The following is a 26,771-nucleotide window of genomic DNA, read 5'->3' on the forward strand; positions in this document are numbered from 1 at the left end:
GAGGGCCAGAGAAGAATGATGTTGTGGCTACACTGGAAGTCTCAAACTCAAAATAGCACATGGAAGGCACATTCCAGACAGAAACTTCAGCAAGCATGCAGCACCATAGAGCAGAGGAAGGAACAGACTCTCAGCCAGTGGGTTGCCAGGCATCATCTTGAGGCAGATACGGAATATTCTTGGCCAGACTTGATACTTACCTAATTGGCAAAATGTTTAATCAGAAAGCTATAACCCAGAATGTCCTCCCATGAGGAAGAAATGTCTAGTTGATCCACAGATCAAAGGGAGACATGAAATCTTCTTTAACAAGTTGCGAAGTTTAGGAACCTCTGTCATGAGAAAGAATCTAAAGTGAAATGGCATAACGGAATTTTTACTCTTTATTTTACTCTTTATTCTGTAGCCCTATACAAACTAAATCCATAAATATCTTCAATAGACTTGTTCCTATTTGATGCTGAAACCAAAATCTTTATAAAAAGAATGTACTATGTGAAATAATGATTTAAAGGAATCCTATCCTGCATACCTTTAAGTGACCAAACCTTTTTTTTTTTTTTTTAAGTGAATAATCACCTAAGGTATCTTCTTTGGGAATCTACATTCAGAATTTAAAAACCATGTCCAGTTCGTAATAATCTGCTTTCAGAGATGCCTGTTTTTCCAGGCTAATAAAAATGATCTTTATCATAGGACAGTGACTAGACTGTTAATACCATGTCTCTTATTCTCATTAACGTAAGCAGAAATCCAGCTAATTGTAGGACTTCATAGAAATGGCATGGGGAATAGTACGCAACTGTTAAAAAAAATCATGGTTTTGATGACTAAGTACATCAGGAAATATTATGTAATGTAAGTGAAAAAGGAAGGGTATGTTTTTTTGTTTTCTCTTTTTCTGTTCTTTAAACATGCTATAAAGTGTTAAGTATAATTCGGACATAAGGGGAAAATCGAATGTAGTTAAAATTACTTTGTAAATATCTTAGGTGCTCTAAAATCGGCAGTTCTTCAGATGCTAAAAGCCATAAATAGTTTTGTTTCTCCTTGTGTTTAGACTTCTCTCTCTGGGTGTCAGGATTACAGGTGATTTTATTTTCTCAATTTTCCATGTATTTACTTTGTAGTTACATTTGAAGGAAGAACATGTAATTACTTTTATAAACAGAAAAACCAGAGCTTTATAAATAAAGGGAAGTGGAGTGGCGTCAAGCAGACCTGCCTCTCTTGAACTCTTTCACGAACGGTTTTAACTGTGGACGAGACACTTCACTTCTTTGCACTTGACTTCCACAAACTGGCCGGGTAAAACTAGTCTTGGCGGTTTGTTCCAACTTTTCTAATCTCGTTTAAATTTTATCAGGAAACAAAAATGGTCTCCTGCTATGGTAGTTCCTCAAGGGTTTATTAAACCTTACCGTAGTCCAGGCACCGGGGGCGGTGGTACTAGAGATACATCATTTGGCATCTGGACTTTGCCTTAAAAGGTTTCGGGTCCTCCAGAGAAAACACAACCAAGTGCACAAAGTGAGCACAGCCAGCCCTGTGATACTGGGCAGGATGTGTGTGGACCGGAGACGCCAAAGGAGGCTCCAGCAGGAAGGGAGGACTTGTGCCCCAACTTTGCTATATCCCTGATCGTATGCTGCTTATTTATGCTTAAAAAAAACCATCCTGGCCCAGATGTTTCACAGGATGTTGACCTGCAGGTTCGATTGCCTCGTTTCCCTCATCTGGTACATATGCCAATGAGCCTTGTCGAGTTTCATTATAAGAGAGGACCGTAACGTATCCAGTTTGCCAGGAGAACACTTGGTCTTTGGAAAGAACTGTGTGTCCCTCCAGGTTTAAAATGCAAGCTCCTAAGGGCTTGTTATATTGGAGACGTATTTCACCTTCCCAAAGACTAGCTTCTGAGCTCAGATAGGATGTACCATGCCTGTGGGCTTGACAGAAGAGTTGCTGGGTAATTGAATTAACTTCGCATATCTTCTGGGCTGCACAAAATGATAAATTAAAAACAAAACAAACAAACAAAAAGCCATTCGATTCCCTCTCCTTGTTTCTTCCTTGAAGACTTTGTAATCATTCTTAATGTGGTTAAGTTCAAGTTGTTTCCAGTTCAGGCATGGTGCAATCAGATTTCCTCACAGGGGTGCTTTTCTGCTGTCACCTCTTTGACGTCAGTAACGGTTTCCTGTTGGTTTGAACTCCCTATTCACCCTCTAGATGACTTTGTCAGAGACAAATTATAAAACAGAGGCACTTATGAGAAATCTATTGTCTATTACTGGAGATTTCCTTTTCCTTGTCCACAGCCGGTCAACAGCACTCCACAGCTTTTGATACAGGGTTGACGTGTTACTCATTTAGAAGTAATTCCAAAGCAATTCTTAGAACTTGGCTAAGTAAGTATTGATGTGGCTCCCAGCTTAACATTGCCTTAAAGCAGTAACTAAATTAGTCATTAACTTTAAATGTTGTTTCTATTCTTTGTCTTATTTCCAAAAGGTAACCTGCATCCTCACTGTAAATACATCTTTAAATGAGATTTACATGTGTCAGTGGCAGTGACCATGGATCCTTGGTTTAAACAGAAACATCTTTCTCAGTCTGTTTATAAGAAAAAATCGACTTTGTAGAAGGGGAGAATAGCTACTATAAACAGTCTCGTTTACCATAGTGTTTGCAGTTCATAGGGGAGCACATTTGCCTTGCAATAATGATTATGGTTATTATAAAGCTCTTAAAATAGAGAATATGAATTATTATCTAATATTAGGAAAATGAGAAAACTTATTTGGTCAATGTGTCCTGGCTCATCAAATCTAGTTTCGTGACCCCTTGTTAAATAGTCACGTCCAAGAAAGATAAGTTCACTTTATCAGGTCAGGGCCATGACTGTGCAGTATCGGGAAGAGCTCCTGCAACCCAGCAGCTGCCCTGGGGTCCTCCTGACTCCCTGATCCCTCGAGATTCCTGTCCTGAACCGAGGGTCGGGGAGCTGCTGCTGTAGCGGTTGCGGCTGCCGTTTCGCTCCAGTGTACTCGCCAGGCCGAGTACTCCACGAGTGGGGCACCATCTCCGCATCCACCACATAACTGTTTGAAATTCTAAGCTTAAATCATTTCATCCTCGAACACCTGTGAGTTCAATCACCTGATTATCCCCATTTTGCCGATGAGAGTTTTGAGAGCGAAAAAATAAAGAGCGCACAGCAGGAGCTGCCTTGGCATCTCGGGCTTCCTGACTCCTGACCCCTGCACCGTGCTTTCTCTTGGCTACACCAGGGACTTCAGTGCTGGGCACAAGGTCTCCCAGATGTAGCTCTGGTCCTCTTTGTGTGATGTAGTAATAACAATAGAGTTTATTTGTTGAGATCCCTGTCTGGGTCTGGGGCTGTGCCAGGCACTCGGCTTCGGTTTAATCCTCACACGATCGGTGTAGCTAGAGGTGTTATTACCCTAGATTTATAAATCAGGAAACCTCATGCCCCTTAGAAATCGGTGAATGTTTCAGTTACAAATCTCCTGGTAGCAAATAATGGAAAAACACTTAACTAGAGTCATGCAAAAAGGGAGAAGTGAAAATAAAGAATCAGAGGTACAGTGGTGTCTCGTGGAACCCAAGGGCACACAATGGCCACGTCTCTCTGGGGACCTGAAACTGGAAGGGTGTGAGGGACCCAGGTAGTTTCCTTCTCGGCCCATTCACACTTTCTTATCTTTGCCCCATTCTTCTCCCCCATCTGTCCATCCAGGCTTCCACTGCTCTGATATACCGAGACATCTCATGTGTTGACACCACAGAGGCGGCAGCCTCAGCTCCCTAATTCATGTTTCCTCAGTTCTTGCACACAGCACAGCCTACATGAACACCTGTCTATCTCAGTTCCAATTTTCTGGGAAGGGGACTGGGGCGGGAGGCGGGGAGCAACTTGGTCCAACTTGCTGTGTGCAGGATGTCCAGCACTTACCCATGTGACGGTGCCAGGGCAGGTCTCTGAGAAAGGAAGGGCTCAATGGGCTGAGCAGACACCTCTGAAGGTGTCTGGCACACGGACCCTAAGGGGTCTCATCCCTGGCCCGTGCTCACTCTGCACTCACCCTCCTTAGGCGACGTCACCTTGCCACAGGTACCATAGCACTTCTATCTATACTGGTGTTTTCTCTCTAACGTTTCCTCATGCAATTGTCCAACAGTTTTACCTCCTAAAAAACAGTCCTTAGGAGGGGCTTTAGGGAATGCACACTGCTTATACTGACAGCCACTTTCAGGGCAGAAGGTATTTTTATCCCCTTTGGCCTGGGGAAGTAACATCCCTGAACTGACAGTAGCCAGGGCAGACTTGGCCCAGGCTGCAGCCGGTCAATGGAACCAGGCACGTGATGACAGGAATTCTATTATTAACCAGGCACCAGCTCCTTGGCCTCCTGTAACTCACGCTGGGCTGGGCTGGGCTGGGCTGAGTGGGACAAAGGGATTTCTGAGTTGCTTTCATTCCCCCAGGTGTTCCTCACCCCATGTTAAAGACTTGCATTTGTGGTTAGTTGAATCAGGAACAAAAGAGAGGAGCAAGGGACAGACAAAGGGCTGGGCCACTTGGCTTTAGAACTGAGGTTAAGCCAGCCTGGGGGACCTTAGATTCTCTACTGTGCAGATCAGGGCAAGATTTCCCATCGAGGAGCCAGAGGCCTCGGGGAATGCCGTGCAGGTGTCCAGGCTCAGCATCTAGGAAATTGGATTTTAGAAAAACTGGAATGCTATCTGCACAGGCTTAAATACAGAAACAACCGTCTGCCCTCACTGCCCAAGGTGGGATTTGGAAACTCTTCCCTGCCCCAGAAATGACTCATGGCAGCCTTAATCCACCGTGCAGTGATCCCAGCAGATGCTTCCTCTGGTTGCTTCCCAGTTGGGTTTCTTCAGCAGGACTTAGTGTTTGTCAAGTCATCAGTGAGACTAGGTCTTAAGCAGCACAGATAGTGGAGCTGTAGGCAGGAGGTGATCTTCTGCCTCGTTGCTTCATTGCTGCTTTGCAAAGGGCATTTGTTCAATGTGAAAGGTTTCCAGCGTGATGGCATTCACGCCATAGGAGTAAAATGCCGTAGGAGCTGGAGTCATCGGGTTTTGTAGCCGATGTTTATTATTTGTGGCAGCCTCCAACACTACTGCAGTCTTTTTCAAGCCTAGCCCTTAGAAAGCATAGCTGCCACCTGCTTTAGCCCAGACACTGGGCCTGTAATTATGACAGAGGCCGATAGTGAATGACCGTGTGTATTCATAGGACCAACGCCCCGTTCTCAGCTGTGGGTGACCTGCGGATAGGGTGAAGGGAAGCTTCCTAACTAGCCTTGGCTTTTTTTTTTTTTTGGGGGGGGGGTGTACGCGGGCCTCTCACTGCTGTGGCCTCTCCCGTTGAGGAGCAAGGCTCTGGACGCGCAGGCTCAGCGGCCATGGCTCACGGGCCTAGCCGCTCCACGGCATGTGGGATCTTCCCGGACCGGGGCACGAACCCCCTGCATCGGCAGGCGGACTCTCAACCACTGCGCCACCAGAGAAGCCCAGCCTTGGCTTTTTGTACCAGCACTTGACCCTGAAAGCAGCCTCAGCACCTGGGGAACATCCCCCTTTGCACTCCCGACACCGTGCCTCACACCTGACGCTTCAGCTGTTCATTCACCTTGATTCCTGCCCCCTCCATCCCACTCCATCCTGACTCGTGCTTCCTCATCCTTCAAGGCTGGTGAATCGGCTCCTCTTCGAAGCTTTCCCCCAACCCCACCCCAGCCTCCAGGCTGCTCCGGTGTCCCTGCTCTGTTTCTGCATGATGCCCCCTGTGCCCCTCTACTGTGCTTAGCACACTGGGCTGATGTGCTCCGGCTACCAGAGCTTCCTGAGAGCAGGCCTGGTCTCTCGTTCATTTTATGATACTTGGCCCCCACCCAGGGCCTGGCATACTGTGTGCTCAGTAAACGTGTATTCCTCCTTGTTGAGACCCTTAAAGCAAGCATAAAAGGTCTCTGAGGGGACTTCCCTGGTGGTGCAGTGGTTAGGTCACGGGTTCGAGTCCTGGTCCGGGAAGATCCCACATGCTGTGGAGCAACTAGGCCCGTGCGCCACAACTACTGAGCCTGCGCTCTAGAGCCCGTGCCCGGCAACAAGAGAAGCCACCACGATGAGGAGGCCACGTGCAGCCAAAAATAAATAAATAGAGTAGTATTAAAAAAAAAAAAAAAGTCTTTGAAGGACTCAGTAGACTCTATGAAGCCTGTGTGCCAGAACTCAGACCCTCTCCTCTCAGTGGAGCCCTGGGACCCAAACCAGAGCCTGCCGAGTCTCATTTTGGATGTGATTCCAACAAGCCTGATGGCCTGGTTATATCAGGCGTCAGAATGGCTATGAAGGGAGAGGGTCGTTATTAGGGGCCCTGAATAATGGGCAGCCAGGGATGTGAAGACCCCTCTTTCTGCAACTGCTTTCCTAATCCCACCTCCCACTGCCTAAGTACCTGCTCTAAGACAGTCTCAAAATTGCACTTTCCCAATCTCTCATCTTTCAGATGAAAATTAGGGAAATATGGAGGAAGCCATAGGTGCTTTGCTTTGTTTCTAATTATAAGAATAATGCACACTCATCATAGAAACCTTCAGATGGAATTTCCTGGAGGTCGAATGGTTAGGACTCCACGCTTTCACTGCCGAGGGCCCGGGTTCAGTCTCTGGTCGGGGAACTAAGATCCTACAAGCTGCACCGTGTGGCCAAAAAAAGTTTTTTTAATAAAAAAATTTTTTTTAAAAAGAAACCTTCAGAGATACTGAAAAGTATAAAGAAGAGATAAATGACATACAAGATCTCACAACTGAAAGCTGACTTGTCATACATAGGTATTTTTTGGTCTTTTCTGTGCATATCTGCATCTTTGGCTGTAACTGAAATAATTCTGCACATTCATGGGTATGATCTTTTTTTTTTTCTAACTGAAAACATCTTCACCATTACAGCCACCACCAGCAGCCGCTACTGTTTATTGTGCACTTTCTAGAAGCCCCACCTGAGGACAGGTTTAATGAAAGTTCATTGCTGAGGATGGCTTCTCACTCACCCCCACTATGAGTGAATCTTTGCTAAAAGCTGGATGTTTCTGTCATTTAGCTCCGCCTCTACAAAAGAAATCATGGAGAAATTGCTACCTAATTTGAACGGCCTTGGCAGCAGACATTCTAAAATAGAGTGAACAGAACTGTATGTAAACAGAAGGTCTCTTCACAGCAAACGCATTTTGCTAGCTGATAAACATGCTTTTAGTTTTCTACCTTGTGACCTTATTGTAGGTCTTTGGTAAGATGGACTATTACTTTTCATTAAAGTGTCCTGGTATCTCCTGGCTCGTTCTCCCTTCCTGCTTGCTTAAAGAGTTGCGTGTAGCCCGAGGGCTGGGAGCTGTACCCTCTGTTCTAGGTGGTGCCAGACAGGAAGTTAGAAATGAGACTCTGGGTGAAAAATAACACATATTTTCGCAGTTCTAAAGCTTATGACCTCTTGCTGTGCGTGCCAGGCGTGCACGCCTCCCAGGAACTCGTGCATTAGTTGAGAAATCTGCCGCCGGGGCAGGTGGTGGGGCCGAGACAGAGAAGCATGACTGGGGAGGGAAGGCAGTTATGTCCTTCCCCAGATCTGGAATTTAGCCCAGGGTCTGGCTTTTCAGACTTGAGATTATGAGAATTATTTTAGGAGGGAACTAGGAATGGATGCAGTTTCCCTTGGAATGCCCTCATCTTGATGCCTACTGCCTTAGACGTTCTTGCTAGCCCCCGCTGACTTCCAGCAGCCTAAGGGGAGCCACGTACCTACTGACCCAGCTCTAGCAACCAGATAATTCAAGCTGTTGGAATTCATGTGACTGCCAGTCCCAGCCATGCAAAGGTGAACCGGCCAGATGACAGAAATGTATCAGATGGACCTTCTTGCTGAGGGATGGATTGAGGCAGCTTTACCGCCTGGGGGGTTCATCCGGGCCCCCTGAGGCCCCTCCAAATGAACACAGCGTCGGCATAACAATTTCTCATGCGGATGCAGCTCTTAGACCCGTCTCTATCACATGCTTACCCTCTGCCCCGCCCACTGCTAACCTGCTCCTTCCACCCGAGCCCTCCCCGTACAGAAAATAGGGAACCCCATTGCTCATCCAAGTTCGCCCCACCCAACTCGGCCTCTCCCCCTGGTCAGTCACGCTCACGTGAAGGCCATTAGCTTAGTCAGACGGCTTGATATATCTAGGATTCTGTTGGCTTATATTGGTCAACCTGAAGAGTTGTTTTATTGACGTTTGGTTTGGGGTTTTGTGTGCGTGAGTCTTGCCATTCCATCTTCACTCTTAAATTCTTGCTTCTCATTAGCAGAAAGAGACGTTTCATAGACCCAGAGGATTTTTTTTTTCCTTCTAATTAAGGTTTGTCTTAAAATTGGGCATAGGAGGTCATAAGTTGTAGTGTCTTCTGATTGGGAAGGGCCTGATTAAACCAGTGCTGGATCAGGAGATGAACAACAGCAGACACAATCTCTGTCCACCATTCAGCTGTGAATGCATGGCAATGCCAAACAGAGCTGGCAGCACCTGAAAGCACTAATAAGGATGGCTTCTGTGTGCGTATACACATCCTTTGTGAATTGGTAAGATACCAGTTTCCTTACAAAATGACCTCCCACCCTCCCACCCTCCAAAAGGATGACCACTGGCCCTGATTGCACTCATTTGGAAGGTCTCAGCTCCCACATCACTTGCTCAGAGAGACCTCCCCTGACCCCCCAAGCGGATGACACAATATCATTGCTTCCTCCACTTTTCCTTCACAGCATTGACCAGAATTTGTACATTTGCCTGTTTATGTGACTCTGTGGCTTTTTTAAAGTAATGTGTATCTCCCACACTAGACTCTCTATGGATAGAGACTGTGTCTGTTTTGTGCCTTTTTTTACTCTCTGTTGGGTCCCCATCACCTAATTCAGCACTGGCTAACTTGGGACTCCATAAATGCTAATGAGAGGGAATGAGGAAGTCCATTGGTCTCAGAGGTTCCTGAAGCAAAGCGTTTTATGCTGTCCATCTTGGAGAATCACTTTTTAATGGAGACTTGTACACTTCTTCCATTAAGCAGTGTTACTTTCCATAGCGCTTTATTCATAACACTTGCACAGTACTTAGTACATTGACTGCAACAGTGACTTCTAAGAGCCCATTTCACCTGCTAGGTTAGAGTTCCTTCCAGATGGAGACAGCATCTCACTTGACTTTAAGTTGCCTTTTCTGATTCAGGAACCTTCTGAGGGGCCAAATAGAATTTCTAACATTGAGGCAACTCTGAGGCTGTCATTAGACTGTTGTCTGGCTGATTTGTCAAAAATGTTTTCCTTTCTCTGTGATTATTCTCCGCCCAGGTGTGAGGACCTATCAGATGTCCCTTACTTGCTGTGATTAACCCTACATGTTCCAGACAAAAAGGCATGCACTTTTTGATTTATGCTTCTCTCTTCCAGTTTATAAAACTCAACAATTCTGGTAGAGATAACATCATCATCCTCACCTTATTAATGTTGAACATCCAAAAAAAGTTAAATTCAAGGGTACATAGTGTTTAAAGTGCAGAACTAAAACTAGAACCAAAGCCTCTCTACTTTTTATTTAATGCAGAAATTCAAGGTTGTGTGGAATTACTTAAAGGAGATCCAGACGTTACTAGCACCACCTAGCCCCCATCCCCACCATCCCAAGGATTTAATCCACCAGACCCTCCTGCTTTGCCCTGACCCGCTGTCAGGATGTTCCATTGAGTACCTCCATTTAACAACCTCTTCTCCCCACGCCGGAGCCCAGGGTCATGTGATGCTGACTGAATTCTAGGCTAATGGCTACACCACGTTGGATCCTCTTTTGTCTCTTTTGTGTTTGTACCCAGGATCGTCTGTTTTTTGTGATGGAGTTTGTGAACGGGGGCGACTTGATGTTTCATATTCAGAAGTCACGTCGTTTTGATGAGGCACGAGCTCGTTTCTATGCTGCAGAAATCATTTCGGCGCTTATGTTCCTACACGACAAAGGAATCATCTATAGGTGAGTTTTGGTTGCTGGTAACCCCTCTCATGATTCATCCCTGGTTCATTCCCCTGTTCAACCCGTCCTTCCATTTCTCATGATGAACAATTGAAATGGTTTTGGAATTAAATTCACCGAGCTTTGTGTGTCCATTACAATGAATGAATAACACAGCGATTAACAATGCCTGCGAACTAAAACCTGCCCCCGTGTGGTATTCGTAAAATAGGCTTGAGAGTCTCAGAAGAGACTGTTCAAGAACTTGTTCGGCTCGAGTTTTCTAAGGCCAAACCCTGCAAAGGGCTGAACACGTGGCTGCTCTCTTTTTTCTGTTTTAACCTTGAGAGTGATTCGTTCCGTGTTCAGAATCCATGCCTGAACTGCAGAGCATGGATGCCTCTTGCCCTAAATTGCTGTGATTAGGAATCACAGTCCAATGAGCTTGCGGCTTACCAGTCCAGGAGCCAAGAGGTGACCTGCTGATGGCAGTGTCCTCCTGCTTGATGATACCTATCACTTGAAGCCCCCTCCCAAATATTGTTTGATTCCATTTCATGACACACAGTCTTTTGATCGTAATATATCATACGTTAAATGGGCTTGAAATCTGGTTGATGTTGTTAGATCTCAGAGCTCAGGGGAGATCAAATTAAACTTTAGTCAGACACAAAGCTGAGTAAAGTGGAAAATGTAATAGTGAGTGTTAGATCATTTTTATTCTTAAATTTCCCTTTTTTCCTCTGTTGAAAATGTCATCCTGCTCTTTACATCACATTATGACTTAGTTGCCACACATACTCCTTTTTTTTCCCCCTCTTGAGAAGCAATTGTTTCTTTCCCTTGAGAAAAATTCTGTCTCATGTTAGGCACATGAATGTTGAAGGAAAGAATTTCCTGATTGTTTATTAGCTTGCTAAAGGCTCTTCCTTTCGTGAGCTCGTGACAGCATGAACATCATTATTAAAGTGTGAGAGAGCTTTAAAAACTGAATATTCCTAAGTACCCTGGGAGAAAAAAGTAGGAAAAGAGAAGTGAGACAGTAAAGAATGCAGTAGGACTGGTCGATGGTACCAGAAAGAAGTGGGAAAACAAGAAGGTAGAGCAGGCACTGCGCAGAAATGTCTTCTAGTGAATTCGCACTGTAGAACATGAAACCTCAAGTAGACACAGCTCTTCTGTCACAGCCCCCGCTGTGAAGTAGAAGAGGGGGGACAGCACGGGGAGCCAGGCTGGATAGGCAGCAGTGGGGTCGTCCCTTGAAGGTCCTAAGGAATCTCCGCTCATTCCTAAGTCCTGAGGCGGCCCCAGGTCACTTTGGATGGCCTGTGCTTTGAGCTTTCTCAACCAGGACTTGATGTTCTCCTGGTGGCTCCAGCAGTGCGTTTCTCCTGTCTCAGCCCTCCGCCCAGCGCATGATTGGTGGTGGTTGCTGACATGATCTCTGGTGCTGGAGGGAGTTCTAGGTCCTTCCTGGTGGTGGTATCGGACTCTGGTGTGTGTTCCACAGTTGTTCTCCTCTCCTTGCTTTAGCTACCCATCTCTGCTCTGTTTAGCCCAGGGAGAGCCTTCCCCACATTTAATTTTTAAGAGTAATCACTTCCCTATTTGACAGGAACTTGTGTTGTAAATTTAAAAAGATTAACAATGGCAACAAGAGCTAAACAGAGTACTTGTTACAGGCCTAGTACTTGACCTGAATTTCTCCCTTAATCCTCCCAACAATGGTATTATACAACAATAATATTACTTGTGTTACTTAGATGAATTACTAATCTTCAAATGAGTTAATAACCAGACTATTAACTGGTAGTGAAGCCAGAATTCAAATTATGTTTTTAACCACTGGGCTATACTGTCTCCTCAGGAGAGACTTGAAGGCTTAGAGTACAACCTTAAAGTAAACTGTCACGTAAACCCATTGAAGAGTGGGTTTCTTACTCCCCTTTTGGTGATAGGGTGACTTTGATTTGTGAAAATGAGGCAGAATGGGTGTCTTAGTCCATTCAGGCTGCTGTAACAAAATAGCACAGATTAGGTGGCTTATAAACCACAGAAATTTATTTCTCATAGTTCTGGAGACTAGAAGTCCAAGATCAAAGAACCAGCATGGTCATGTTTGGTGAGGGCCCTCTTCCTGGCTCCTAGCTGGTACCTTCTCACTGTGACCTCACGTGGTGGAAGGGGCCAGGGATCTCTTTGGAACCCCTTTTATAAGGCACTAACCCTATTCATCAGGGCCCCACCCTCATTACCTAAGCACCCCTCAAAGGCCCTACCTACTAATACCATCACCCTTTGAGGTTAGGATTTCAACATAATGTGGGGGAGGGAGGACACAAACATTCAGACTAGCAGTGGGGAAAAGCAGTAAGGCCTAAATCATTTTCTTGAATACTCAGGCTTTTCATAAGCACTGTATTACCTTGATGCGAGGCACATACTAGATGACCTGTGTGGGATGTCAGATGGAGACTGCCTCTCCATCTCCCTGTTTCATTTGTCTTGAAATATAGAGGATGGACATTGTAGCCTGATGTGGTTTCTGGTGAAGCAGTTATCAGCCCACATCTTGAGAAATTTTATTTCAGTTCTTGATATTGCGGTTCAAATCTGAGAATTTAATTCACTCTTTGACTTGAATTCCATGTTCAGGCTCTAACTGATATGGTTGACTTTGAAGGGAACACATTTAATTAGGATAGATTCCAATGCTATTTTTATCCTGTGGATTTATTTCATGGGATAATTTAATTCCATTCAGGGTACTGGCCTGAGAGCAGAGTCTTTAAGGATAAGCCTTTGAAAACCAAGTCCTTGTAATTCACAGAGAGCAAAGGGTACATTTGGGTCATAGAGGGTGTGAATTTGATCCAGAGAGCACAGTGAGAAATGTGGGAGCACAGGACAGCCTTGTTTATCATACATGTCCTGGGATGGCCTTTATCAGAGCTAAAAGGATGAATGATGCCTGAATGATGCCTGTGATCTCTCCAAATAGAGCTGTTGTTTGGCTGTTTTATGTTTTTGTTTTTTTCTGAGGGAGGTGTTTCTTTTGCAGCAAGTTACAAAGATGATACCATTTGCAAGTCATCATCAAATGGGACTTTAGAAGGTAGTGCCTTATGCCTTTCTTCTCTCTCTCAGCGGACTGTGCCTTGTGTGAGAGGAGACAGGCCAGTTACATTCAAGTGCTTTTCTGCTTGTGTTCTGACCCTGATTCTCAGATGTGTTCACTTGCGTTCCATGGAGGAACAGAAGCCCAGCTCTTGGGAGTTACAGCAAGAAAAGAGTCTGCCCCTTTGCCTTTGGTTGGAAGGTCTGGAGCCTTGCTGTGGCCCACAGACCAAGAAAAGAGAGGGCTGCGAAATAAGCAGTCACTTTGCTAAGGGAAAAAAAGACTTATTCAGTCCTTTGTCTGGGGCTTATTGGCTGACTGGAATCCCAGACAGTGCTCATGAATAATTTACATGGGCACTGACTTTTTTCCAAAGTCAAGCCCTACAGAAATGGGGAAAACAAAGAGGCACGCATCCCATTTACCTGCCTGCCAGCATTATGGGCACCGTTCTCTATCGTGTTTCATAAACTGTGTTAGGGGAGAACTCAGACATCATTTGACGTGTCAACACCTAACTCCCAAAGCCAGCAAGCACACGTTGGATTTGCTGTTTCTGACAAAGCATGGGATGTATCTAAAATAGGTTGAGGGCTTCCCTGGTGGCGCAGTGGTTGAGAGTCCGCCTGCCAATGCAGGGGACACGGGTTCGTGCCCCGAAGATCCCACATGCCGCGGAGCGGCTGGGCCCGTGAGCCATGGCCGCTGAGCCTGTGCGTCCGGAGCCTGTGCTCCGCAACGGGAGAGGCCACAACAGTGAGAGGCCCGCGTACCGCAAAAATAAAATAAAATTTAAAAATTAAAAAATAAAATAAAATAAAATAGGTTGAGTGAAGAAGAATTTATAGAAGAGCCCAGCTGAAGTTTTGATTCCTCCTTCCCAGGTTATACTTGAACACAGCACATTTCAACGTATACTTTTCAACTCATGCGTCTGACTGCTTTGTGCCCTGTGCAGTTCTCATCATGCGGGCTGCATGGATATCAATGGTAATTTGCCCTCCCATCGTCCAGATGTGGAACTGGCCACAGAGGCTGACTGCCAGACCTGACATATTGTTTTGTACTCATATACTTATACAGTACATTAACTTTTAAAGAAAATCACTTTTGATTTCTCCTCAAGTTAGAGAACAGTCACTACCTAATTTGACTTTTTTTCCCCATAAATTCAGAATTTGGAAAGATTAGCAATCTCCCTGCCAGATGAGATCTATCAAGCTAGTCTCTGAGCACAGCTGTGAGACATTGTATCTGCATGAATACACCAACCTCTATATCATCTGACTCTTGTTTCTCAAAGATACCATAAGGGACCATCAGGTTCCTTGCTGACTCCACATACCTGTGTGATCTGAAGTTAGCTGAGTACCGTTTTGCTTAGAGAGGCCATGCTGAGAGAGGCCACCTCTGTGAGTATTGCTTTCATGTTTAAGAATTCACAGGTCAGGACTTCCCTGGTGGTCCAGTGGTTAAGACTTTGCTTTCCAAACCAGGGGGTGAGGGTTTGACCCCTGGTCAGGGAGCAAAGATCCCAGATGCCTCACAGCCAGAAAACCAAAACATAAAACAGAAGTAATATTGTAACAAATTCAATAAAGACTTTAAAAATGGTCCACATCAAAATAAAATAAAATAAAAAAAAGAATTCACAAGTCATCTGTTTCCAGATCAACTTGTGTGTTGGGTCCATGGTGAATATCATATGCTTGAGTCATTGTTCTCTGATATCTAGCTCTTCCCCCTCTTGAAAATTGTGGCAACACCTGTCTGAGTCCCATTTCCGGGGACCTTTCTTACTCCTAAGTATTTATCAGAGTTTCAGAGTCCCCAGATGTCTTTCATTTGAGCCTGGAATTCTGGACTCCTATCTACAGTGGAATTCGATTCTATACTTGTATTTATTCTACTCACTCTAGTGAGAAAGGTGGTCTTTTTAGATAAAGTTGAAAGTCAAATTTCGGAGCTCTGTTTTCCCTTTGCCATGTGATAACATCATTCTTTCTGCTCCAAGAAGTAGGTCTACTCTTTCTTGCTCTGTGTGCTACAAAGACAGCCACAAATTGTCGTGTTTTTATCTTCATATAGTCCTTGTTTTTTCAGGAAGCACTAGCCGTGGGATTTTCAATACATTAGTAACTTTCACTTCGGATTTTGGCTGTGAGCTCTCACTCAGGATTATTACTGGAGCTCCAAACATTTTAGTCCTATTCCTGCCTTCTCTCTTCTTAGCTTGTTATGCATGTTCTGTCAGATGATGGGCTCATTCAGTGCCTGCTCGTCCGTCACCAGAAAGTGACTTCAATCCCTAACTCCTGAGATCTTTTTTCAAAGGTGTGATGGGGAGCTCTGAGGATTTCCAACTTACTAAAATAGCTTGACATGTCCCCCGAATGAAACTCATCAGCCCCTATTCTCCTCCCTTGCACAGCCTTTGGGGACGTTTGACAAGAATTTATTGAGCATTGACTCTGTGCCAAGGATATGGTTACTGTGATAAGCAAAAACAAAAGTGCTCCCTTGTGGAGAGTATGGTCTAGTGAGGGAGAAAGACATCAATCACATAATCATACTAATAGAAAATCACAACTGTGACCAGTGCTGTGAAGAAGAGGAATGCATTGCAATGAATGAGAACCTCTCATCGGGTGATTCAATCTGGTCAGGGGAAGGTGGAAGATTTTCCTAAGGAAGTGACTCATGAGCTGAGGTAACTAGTAAAGAGTGAAGGAAAGAGCGTTCAAGACAGAAGGAATAGCAAATGCAAGTGCCCAGTGTCAGGAGGGAGCATGGCAAGCTCAAGGGCTTTTAGAGAAGTCCAGTGTGGTTGGAATTTAGGAGGCATATCTTCCCACAACTGACGTTTCAATATCCTAATGTGGTCACTGTCCTCTGATGACTTTGAGATTTTTTAGGCACTCCTTATAAATAATTTATTTAAAAATTGGGTAAGGCTAGTCATGTTGTCAGTCCCTGGAGGAGCCATTCACTCACAGTGAGTTTCTTGTGTCCAAATCTATGTGTTTGTTTTCAAAAATGGAATTATAAAGTGTCAGAACCAGATGAGACCTACAAGATTACTTAGTGCCGAGTTCCCGGTTAACAGATGAAAGAATTCAAGCCTGAAACATCCAAACAATAAATTGCTTCTCAGAATGGATGTTTTCTTAGGAAGGCTCACTTGCAGCTTGTTTTTTCATCTCCAGAAAAAAAATATTGCCATTAGAAAATTTTGTTTCAATCTTCCACATACTGCTGGCCTGAAGGGCTAAGCAAGACATTCGGAAGCATGTGATATTGTTCGCTCCATTTCAGTGAGGAAAATGCAGTTGAGCTCAGAACATTAATTACTGAGCTCCCGCTTGTGTTAGGAGATATAGATACAAAATGAGTAGATGTGTTGTCTGCCCTCTGAGGTGCTTTCTGTGGGGTGGGAGAGATGGCCCGTAAATAATAGCAAATGGGCTCCAAAACTGGAGTATGCCCAGGGCATTATGGGAGCACAGAGCATGGCCACTTAGCTTAAGACGAAGATTTAGGCAAACTTCCTATGGGAGGGGATGCCTGAGCTGAGTGTGGAAAGTTAAAAGCTGAATAAAATTAAGTAGGGTGTTTAGGTAGGGCGCAGACTTGAACAAAATCTGAGAAGTGTGAAAGTCCCTGGTGAATCTGTGGGTGGAGTGGAAAACTACTAGAATTTTGGTAGTACTAGAGCCTAAAGGTTGAAGTATGGTGGAAGAATAAGGCCAGAGGGCTTGACAGAAATGAAGTTATGCAAGGCTTAACATTCTTGAGAAGTATGAATTCTGTATCACTTAGGATTTGGCACCATTGCCTGTCACAGGAAATATAAAATGACAGTGGCTTAAACTAAACAGAAATGTATTTCTCTTCCCTGTAAGGAATCTGGAGGTAGGGTGTCCAGCTCTACCATTAAAGCTCCATGGAGTCCTCAGGGACGCAGATTTCTATCTTTTCTATTCTGCCGTCTCCAAGGTCACCTCATGGTCTAAGATGGTTGCTGCAGCTCCAGAAGTCATCTCTGTATTCCAGTTCCAGGCAGTAAGAAGGGCAAAGGGCACTCCTTCCAGCTGAGTCAGCTTTCTTTAAGGATCCTTCCTGAACTTCCACACAATACTTACCATGGAATTGTCCAGAACTTGGTCACATGGCTGTACCTAGCTTCAGTGAAGGCTAGGAAATTACTACATGGCTATGTTCTAACTAAAAATTGAGTTTCTCTTATTAAGGAAAAAGAAGGAGAATAGTTATTTGATAGAAAACCTGCACTGTCAGGTACAGATTTCATACCAGGAGATTTGGCTTTATGTAGCAGGTAAAGGAGAGTCTTTGAAGAATTTTCAGCAAGTTGCATGACATGAGTGAGTGGATTTATGTTTTACATGTATTTGGCAGGGGTGGGGGGAGTGTGTGGACATGTGCATGTGGACAGCAGGGGAAGGTTCAGTTTGTGGCTGTTACGGTGCTCTGGGTAAGAAGATAAGGAGGCTCTGAACTAAGATATTGACGGTAGGGCTGAGGAGAAGGGCATACGTTTATGAGATACCAGCAAGTAGAACAGACAGGGCTTAGTGTCTAGGTGGACCCAGGGCATGAATGAGAAACCTGGGGTCATTGCTAGGTATTTAGTTAGAAGTTTGAATAGATGATGGATGGTACCGTTAGCTAGGAGAGACCATGAGCCTTGGAATAGATCTCAGCAGAAGATGAAGATGAGAACTAGAAACATAAGATGTCAGGTACTTGAGACACATTCCAGTGGAAATGCTAAATGGGCAGATGGGTTTGAGTCTGAAGCCCAGTGAAGGGGGGCCGGAACTAAATATTTGGAAGTCATCAGGACATAGCTGTTAGTTCAGATCATAGGACTGGATGAGATCATCCAACAACAGTGTCTTAAATGGAACACTGAGCTAAAGACAGAACCCTAGGGAATCAGGCCCCATTGGGAAGCCGCCTAAATTTGGCTGTGTGGTTACACAAAATACTGATATACTGCATCATTTAGAGTACATGTCCCCAAAGTAAAATTCCATTTAAAATATAATGCTACAAAAAAAAATAGAAAAGCATCACTTATTTTAAAGTAAGTTTGAGAGGCAGCATATATTCTTTGAACTGAAAGAATGCTGGGCCTGGTTTTCAGAAGGACCTAGGTGCTAGTCCCAGCCCTGCTTCATACTGGTCCTGAGGATGTGGGTGGGTGGCTGAACACTCTGAGCCCGTTTGCCCTTCTGTCCAATGGGGTACCGTTGACATAGCTTTCCTGTAGGGTGTTGATGAAGCTCCAGTCAGGTGAAAATGTGAAAGCTCCTTGAAACATGCCACGTCGATAGAGATTATTCTTTGCATACATGCTATCAGCAGATTTGCACTTTCTCTGTAGCATTGGCTTGAGCTGAAACTTTGCTCGTGATGCGTCCTCAAAAATAGAGAATTCTTCACAGAAATTGGAGTTGTGGCGTGTAAAAATCAACCCTCTGAAGACCAATCTTTTTTGGAGGCATGGGGATCGTCAAATAATCCTTTATTAAATTATTTTTCTTTGTAGTTCTTGTAGCTGGGAATTTCACCACACCACTGTTGATGTCATCTATGATGTTGTGAGGGGGGCAGCCGTCAACATTGCAGCCCACAGATGGGCAGTCCCCAGGATCTCTTTAATGCTTCCAAAGAGTTCTCTAGCTAAAGATAGATGCCACATCTGTCATGCCAATGTTGACAGTCTCATCAAAAGTGATGCTGCCACTCTGTTTGATGTTTTTCTGCTTCTTTCTGTCTCTTGGTGATTCCTTGAGGGCTTTGATGACCAGAGGCAGAGGCAGAAGGTACCATCTTAATCTGGGCCTGTCTGTTCTGAATGGTCAGTTTCACTGTAATCCTCAGACCCTTCCAATCACCAGTTGCCTTGGTGATGTCATTACCAACCTTTTTTTTGTTGTTGTTGTTTTTTGTTTTAAATGCCAAACATTTTTTTTTTGATGTTGGGGGTAGGAGTTTATTAATTAATTAATTTATTTTTGCTGTGTTGCATCTTCGTTTCTGTGTGAGGGCTTTCTCTAGTTGTGGCAAGCGGGGGCCACTCTTCATCGCGGTGCGCAGGCCTCTCACTATCGCGGCCTCTCTTGTTGCGGAGCACAGGCTCCAGACGTGCAGGCTCAGTAGTTGTGGCTCATGGGCTTAGTTGCTCCGCGGCATGTGGGATCCTCCCAGGCCCGGGCTCGAACCCATGTCCCCTGCATTAGCAGGCAGATTCTCAACCACTGCACCACCAGGGAAGCCCATTACCAACCTTTTCTGGAGACAGACCCAGGGGGCCGATCTTGGGGACCAGAGCAGGTGTGGCACCAAATTCCCCATCAATGCACCTCAGGTATATGACTTTGATCTCATTGGGGTCGAACTTAGGCAGCATGGTGGAGGCAGCTGGTGTCAGATGAACCGGGATTCAGGATGAATGAAGAAAGTTGCGCCCTGGCCTCCTCTGAGCCAAAAGCTGAAAGGGGACCAATCTTTTTACAGTAAACTAAATCTGATTATGCTTTCCTTTCAAGCCAAATAATTTTCTTTGCATTTTAGCCATATTTTGATATCATGTATAGTTAATATAGTTACCATGTAGTTATCATAAGTCCTTAAGATAGTTGCCTTAGGAAGCCCTGGAGCACTGGGGACATATTGTAAAACTTGAAGACTATACTGTTGCATCTTGTTTAAATGTCAACTGCCTCTCTAATGTATAGGGGAAACAGTCGAACTCATTTTGAGTTTACTTTTTCTGGTATTGAAGCAAACTTTTCTTTTGTTCATTTGAGGGGCGATTCAAGAACATTTTTGGACCATCACTATTTACCAGGAGTAAATATCCTGGTACAGTTTCTCCAAGGATCCAGATTAATGACAGAAAGAAATTTCAGCCCTGAAACACTTTGTTTCTGCACTTCACTTATTAGATCAGAATACTGATCCTGGCATATATCATCCGTGTTTGACCTTTGCATGAACAAAGGCTGTGGTTATTTGGGACTAATTGATATATGTGTTAATTGATTCCACTGGCTAATGAAATCAGACCACCAGTCTTGCTGTATTCCCCACCAAATTGATCCAGCAATCTACTGCTTCATTATAATTAAACACAATCTTGGATTCATTTGCTAAGCTCTAAAAATAGAATCGTTGATCTTTAGGTACCAGATGAACACTGCCATTTGTAAAAAGTGATTCAGTTGTACAGTTAAACAAATGCCTACTTAATGCAAAGCTTTATGTCACACCTTCAGAGACTAAAAGAAGAATAAAGGAAGGCCTCGCCCTCTAGCTTGGGTTACTTACTCATTCCTTTCACACTTAGGTGTTGAGTACACATCGTGGGCCAGGCACTGTTCAAAGCTCTGGAAATAAAGCTACGCTACCCTCCAGGAGCTTAAATTCTAGCACAGGTAGTCAGACAAGCAACAAGTAAGTATATTGAGTGATAAATATACTTTTATCGGGGTGATAAACTCCGTGGAGAAAAAGCTATGTCAGGGAAGATAAAGTTTGAGGAGAATGGTTTTACTGTTTACACAGAGGATTAAGAAAGGCTTCTCTTGTAAGGGCTCTTTGAGCAGATGAGCAGAGACCTAAGGACGCGAGGAAACAGGCTCTCTATGAATAACGGGGGGAAAAGCATTCTGGGTGGAAGGAACGGCAGGGACACTGTGGGAGGGGCATGTGCTCTTCGAGGTCAAGGATGGCTGGACAGAGAGGTATGGGGCAGAGCGGAGGAGATGATCCGAGCTCTCTCCCTGATTCTGCCACACAGAATAATAGCCATGTGTGCTGAGCATTTATCTCATGAGGACAAACACCTCTGTAAAGGAGTTGTACCTATTTAATTTTGCCTTCTTATGACATCTCTCCAAGGAAATGGTGTCAACCTTCTTTTACAGATAAGGAAACTTGAGGCTCTGGGAAGTAACTCTCTCAAGGTCATGCAGCCTGTGGTGGAACTCTATCATCCCACCTCAGGTTTGAATCCAGGAAGGTGCCAGTTCCTCCATCCTCCAGGCCTTGGGACATGCATTTCCCTTTGCCTGGAACACTTCTCCCTCTCTCTGCCAAGGGAATGCCTGCTGATCCCTGCAGTCTCTGCTTAGATTGTCACCTCTAATGGGAAATTCTCCTGGACCCCCTTGCCCCCCATCTCCGTCTGGGTTGGGTGCTCACCCTCTCTGCTCGCACGGTGTCCTGTAATACCCTTCCCTCAGCATCCTTCCTGGCCTATGCCTCTCTGCGTATGGGCTGCCTCGTGAGAGCAGGGACCATGCCTCTTTAACCCAGTATCTATCGGCACTATTATACTGGTCCAAACACATGATTTGCTGAGAAATCAAGGTAGTTTTTTTTTTTGTTTTTTTTTTTTATAAATGAATGCCTTTTGAGAATTTGACCTACTGAGAAGAATGTTTGAGCATCCATAATAGTATTTTTCAAATGATCGTTTTAATTCTTATGGATTTAAAAATTTTAGATTTTCATTTTGATGATAACATACGTCTTTCACTCACTATAAAGAAAAAATTTCTTCCTTGTGATTGTAATTCTCAAGTGAAAGATATTTCATAGGAAAAGACATGTCTGTCAGTGTTTCTTCACATGTTCTTTCAAAAGGAGCTGTACGGTCTTGGGTTTGAGAAACAGTGGTGGTCTCTGCCACGACCCTTCTACACTGGATGACTTAGATCCATAGAATTTGTAGAAAACTTAAGTTGTGTACTTTTCTGCTTTAGGTGATTCTGATTCCTCTCAGATTTACATCAGGTCTGTCTGCTGTGTTCAGAGGACTTCAACAGTAATCTGTTCCATTTTTTTATGCCTTTCTGCTAAAAGGAAAGGTAAAAACTGCTTCAAGATCATTTTTACAAACCAGACATTGTTTTGTAAGTTCCTTAAACCTATCATGTATATTTTACCTATATGACTATGTTAGAAATCCTGGTGATTTCACTTTTTTTTACAGTTATGGGTAAGTTATCGAATACCATCAATACCCTAAAATTATTAAGGGGCTGTACAAAGATATTTTTCTCATAAAGATGTGTATATACAGTCTTGGGTATACGGGTATACATTCGTTAGTGAGAGCAATGATTTTCCCCGTGTTTTTTATTTTTAAAATAAAATTGATTCTCCTCTAATTACAAAAGTAACATATAGTAACTGTTGAAAATTTAAAATTAAATAACCTATAACCCTACCACCCCTACCACTGAAAGATAATCATTTTCTTCAGATATATTTCCTTAGAGTTTTTTTTTTTTTTTTGGGTACATGGGCCTCTCACTGTTGTGGCCTCTCCCGCCGCAGATCACAGGCTCCGGACACGCAGGCTCAGCGGCCACGGCTCACGAGCCCAGCCGCTCCGCGGCATGTGGGATCTTCCCAGACCGGGGCACGAACCCGTGTCCCCTGCATCGGCAGGCGGACTCTCAACCACTGCGCCACCAGGGAAGCCCTCCTTAGAGTTTTAAAATGTATTTACTTTAAAAAAAAAAAAAGAAACAAAATTGAGGTCATACTATATATACATTTTTAACCTGATTTTTTTTTCACTTAATTTGTCATGACCATTTTCCCCATCATGAAAGTCATCTACATTCTCTTTTAAACCTAATATTACATGATACAGAGTGGTCTACCATATGGACCTACTTAATTTATAGTACCTTTAAGTTGATTTATTAATAATGGTGAATTTATTATATCCTTGTACACATCTGTTTGGATCCGTCTTTGATTCTTTTCTTGGAACAGATTCCTGGAGGTATTACTGCTGAGTCAAAAGGCATGCATGTTATTATAACTTTTTTTCCTGGGGTTTGAGGGACCTGGGTTCCAGTTCTGCCTTGCCACTTCCGAGCTGTGTAATTTTGAGCAAGTTACATAACCGCTATAAGCCTCAGTTTCTTCATTGATAAAATGCAGATCCTAGAAATGCACACCTGAGTGGTGCATGTGAGGCCTTTAGCCCAGAGCCTGGTATGTAGTACATGCTCAGTAATGTTCACCTTTTGAACATTCTTTGGAAAAATGCATCAGAGCACATGTTTTAATGATGAGTATTGGTGTTACCCAGTGGGTTGTATTTGTCTTTCCACTTCACTCCACCCCCACCCCTGTAGATCTTAAGTGTACAATTTGATAGGTTTTGATGAGTGTACACAATATGTAATCGATTCTCTAAATAACAGATAGAACGTTTCCATCATCCCAGAAAGTTTCCTTGTGCTCCTTTCAGTTAATCCCTAATCACCCCTATAGGCAACCAGTGTTGATTCTATATAGATAGTATAGGATGTGCATATCCATATTAGGATCCTGAAAACAAAACCACTTCTCAGTAATGTCCTTGTGAGTGTAAGAGGATGGGGTTCTTTAGGGTGACTTTGTGAGTGCAGTGATGGTCATGGTTCAGAAGAAACCCCCCAGAAGACCTCATTCCTTGTCAGCTTTATTCTCTGTAGAGAAAATAGTTCAAGAGGATGTTTATCAGCACATCAACAGTGGTTGTCTGAGTATCTGAGGGAATGTAGGTGGTTTTTATTTCCCTTTTAATGCTTTTCAAATGTTCTACATTGAACAAACATTGTCTTTTTAATCATTAAAAATATTATTTTCAAAAGGGAATCTCAAATATGATATTGAATATACCCCAATACGAGTTTTGCAACGTGATTATATCAAAAATAGGTACCTTGCTGCTGCTGTACCAGTTAAGTTCTGTCAGGCCTTGGCCTTCCGGCTGTGATCACTCCTTGTCTGTGAGTCATCATCCTAGTCTACTCAGGCTTCCATAATGATCACCATAGACTGGATGACTTAAACAACAGAAATTTATGTCTATACTTGTAGAATCTGGGAAGTCCAAGAGCAAGATGCTGGCCATTTTGGTGTCTGGTGTGGCCTGTGTTCCTGGTTTGCAGACAGCCACCTTCCTGCTGTATCTTCACATGCCTGGTGGAGAAGAGACGAGAAGCAAGCTCTCTAACGTCTCTTCTTATAAAGGCACAAATCCCATCATGGGGGACCCACCCTCATGACCTTATCTAACCTGAATTATTTCCCAGAGGCCCCATCTCCAAATATGGGGTGGTCAGGGCTTCAACATATGAATTTGGGAGGTATGCAGCCATTCAGTCCATCGCAGTGGTTCATTCATACGTTTATTCAATTTTCAACATTTTCTATTATGTGAAGCAAGGTGCTTTGCAACTACTTGATAGTACAAAATCTACCTGGAAATAATTTCAGCCCTGAGGAGAATAGTACCTGCTGGAGTTGAACACACCATGGATTGACGCGAGAGAACAGCTGAGGATTAGATGAGGGCATTGTCATTCTTTTGGCTCACTGAGCTGTGTATGTTAGTCTTGGAGGGTATGTTTTCCAGTTGTGTTGAGACCAAATCCTCCTCCTGGATCCCAGTACTTAAGCCTGGCAGGAGAAATAGCTAAGCGGAACGTGGTATTATTACTGTTTGCCTTTTGATAAATAGTCTGCCTGAAGGTGGAATTTTTTCCATTGTCTTGCAAATGTCAAATTTTACTTATCAGCAAACTTCCTAAGAAGAAATATAACTTGGTGCAAGCACCCTGTTACCATTTGGCCAAAATGCCCAGACACTGATGAATTTCTGGGTTCAGCTGCAAAGAAAAGGGAGTGAAACTGACAGGCAAACTGCCCCACACCTTGGAGAATGACGTCACTGAGGGATCCGGTTCCCAAAGTGCGTGCATGGTGCTCAAAATGGGAAGGTGGCAGTTTGACTGTATGACCTTTCATTTCTCTTTCCTCCCTTGGCACTGCTCCTCCAACCTTCAGAATATCCCTCCAAACCTGCTTTTTCACATATAGAATCTCTGTCCTACATTCTTGATACTTCCCTGATCCATGTCCCACTGACACGATTTTTGAACCTTGGGATTGGAAGGGAGTTCACAGTTATATACCCTTCTTTTTCAAAGCATGAATACCTAATAGCCTGCTGAGTGGTCATTTTTTCTATATTTAAACACCTCCAAACAAAAAGGAACTTGTTCCCTCCACTTTTAGGCATCAATGACTTGGAAATTTCACCTTTGTATTGACCCAAACAGTATCTCTCAGTATCTTCCATTCACTGGTTCTGAACCACCTATAAGGAGGAAACTGAAAAAACACAAATCTTCTACAAGAAAGCCTTTTAGATATTTGGAGGCAATCTGGTTCTTCCAACGTAGTTTACCTGTCAAAGAAGGAAATGTGATTAGTGTGATATTGTTCATTCTGGTTATCTTTTTGCAATCACTGATTTCTGAGCAATCATAAGCCATCCATGTAATTTTTCATTCTTGATTCAGTATCTGTTTGATGTGTTGCATTCTTCTCTAGTAAGATCAGCAGCGTCATAACTAGTAATTGGTTAACTAAAGTGAGTTGTGATGTTAATAGCTCACGTTATTCCTCTTAAATAAGACTTGGGCTTTAACTGAATTTTGTTGATGCTGATTATAGGGGCAGCAGGCATGGTGGGAAGTTGATTGTTGATGTGACTTTAGAATAGGCTCTTCAGGGCTTCCCTGGCGGCGCAGTGGTTGAGAGTCCGCCTGCCGATGCAGGGGACACGGGTTCGTGCCCCAGTCCGGGAAGATCCCACATGCCGTGGAGCGGCTGGGCCCGTGAGCCATGGCCGCTGAGCCTGCGCGTCCGGAGCCTGCGCTCCGCAACGGGAGAGGCCGCAACAGTGAGAGGCCCACGTACCGCAAAGGAAAAAAAAAAATAGGCTCTTCAGAGTTTCCTTTTGCAAAGATGAGGCAGAGGATGAGCACAGGTGTGGGGATGGGGGAGATGAAGACCTGAACACCTCGAGTTAGAGGTACCTGTGGAACGCCTAGTCAACTGACCCATCTCAAAGTTGTAAATACCAGGCTAACGCTGAAGACAGTGGCCATAGGCTCCAGGTTGATTGCGTGGCAACAGTGTGCAAATGAGGCAGTATTGACTTACAGTTAAGAGCAAGGCTTTGGAATCAAACTTGGATTTGAAACTTACCTCCACAGTGTACTAGCTCTGTGATACTGGGTAAACTCTTTAATTCCTCTAAGTCTCAGTTTCCTAATCTATAACATGGGGATGACAGTTCTGCTTATCCCATGAGGTTATTTTGAGAATTCAATTCATGCTGCTTGTTTATCCCCATATCTGGTATCAGTTAATTCTCCATACATGTTATCAGTTATAAAGAAGAAAATGACCCAGGGAAGAAACTTGAATAGTGAACCCATTTAAGAGGTGGACAGATTTCATAAGGAAAGGTTAAATAAATTACAGTATACCCTGCAGAATATTATACAACTATTGAAAGAGTGAATGAGTTAGATTTACATTTATTCACCTGGGTGGTTTTTTCCTGATAGATAAATCAGTGAGAAAAATAAGTTAAATGGTTCATATGCTCATTTAAGTCCCATTTTTTGCTTAAAAATAAAAAAGGTAGCAAAACCCAACTGTACATAG

The 26,771-nt window shown here is 43.8% G+C and overlaps 1 protein-coding gene and 1 pseudogene across 1 annotated transcript in view; one reads left to right on the forward strand and one right to left on the reverse strand.

Moving 5' to 3' along the window:
• PRKCH (protein kinase C eta) overlaps positions 1 to 26,771 on the forward strand; it is a 220,270-nt gene that overhangs the window by 146,653 nt on the left and 46,846 nt on the right. The window contains exon 10 of the mRNA XM_030855165.2: positions 9,960 to 10,114. Coding sequence (XP_030711025.1) covers positions 9,960 to 10,114 — 155 coding nt within the window. The remainder of the gene's footprint in view (positions 1 to 9,959; positions 10,115 to 26,771) is intronic.
• LOC115852053 (large ribosomal subunit protein uL11-like) lies at positions 18,674 to 19,716 on the reverse strand (annotated as a pseudogene).

This window comes from Globicephala melas, chromosome 2 (genome assembly GCF_963455315.2).
Source record: "Globicephala melas chromosome 2, mGloMel1.2, whole genome shotgun sequence".
In the NCBI taxonomy this organism is placed as follows: Eukaryota; Metazoa; Chordata; class Mammalia; order Artiodactyla; family Delphinidae; genus Globicephala; species Globicephala melas.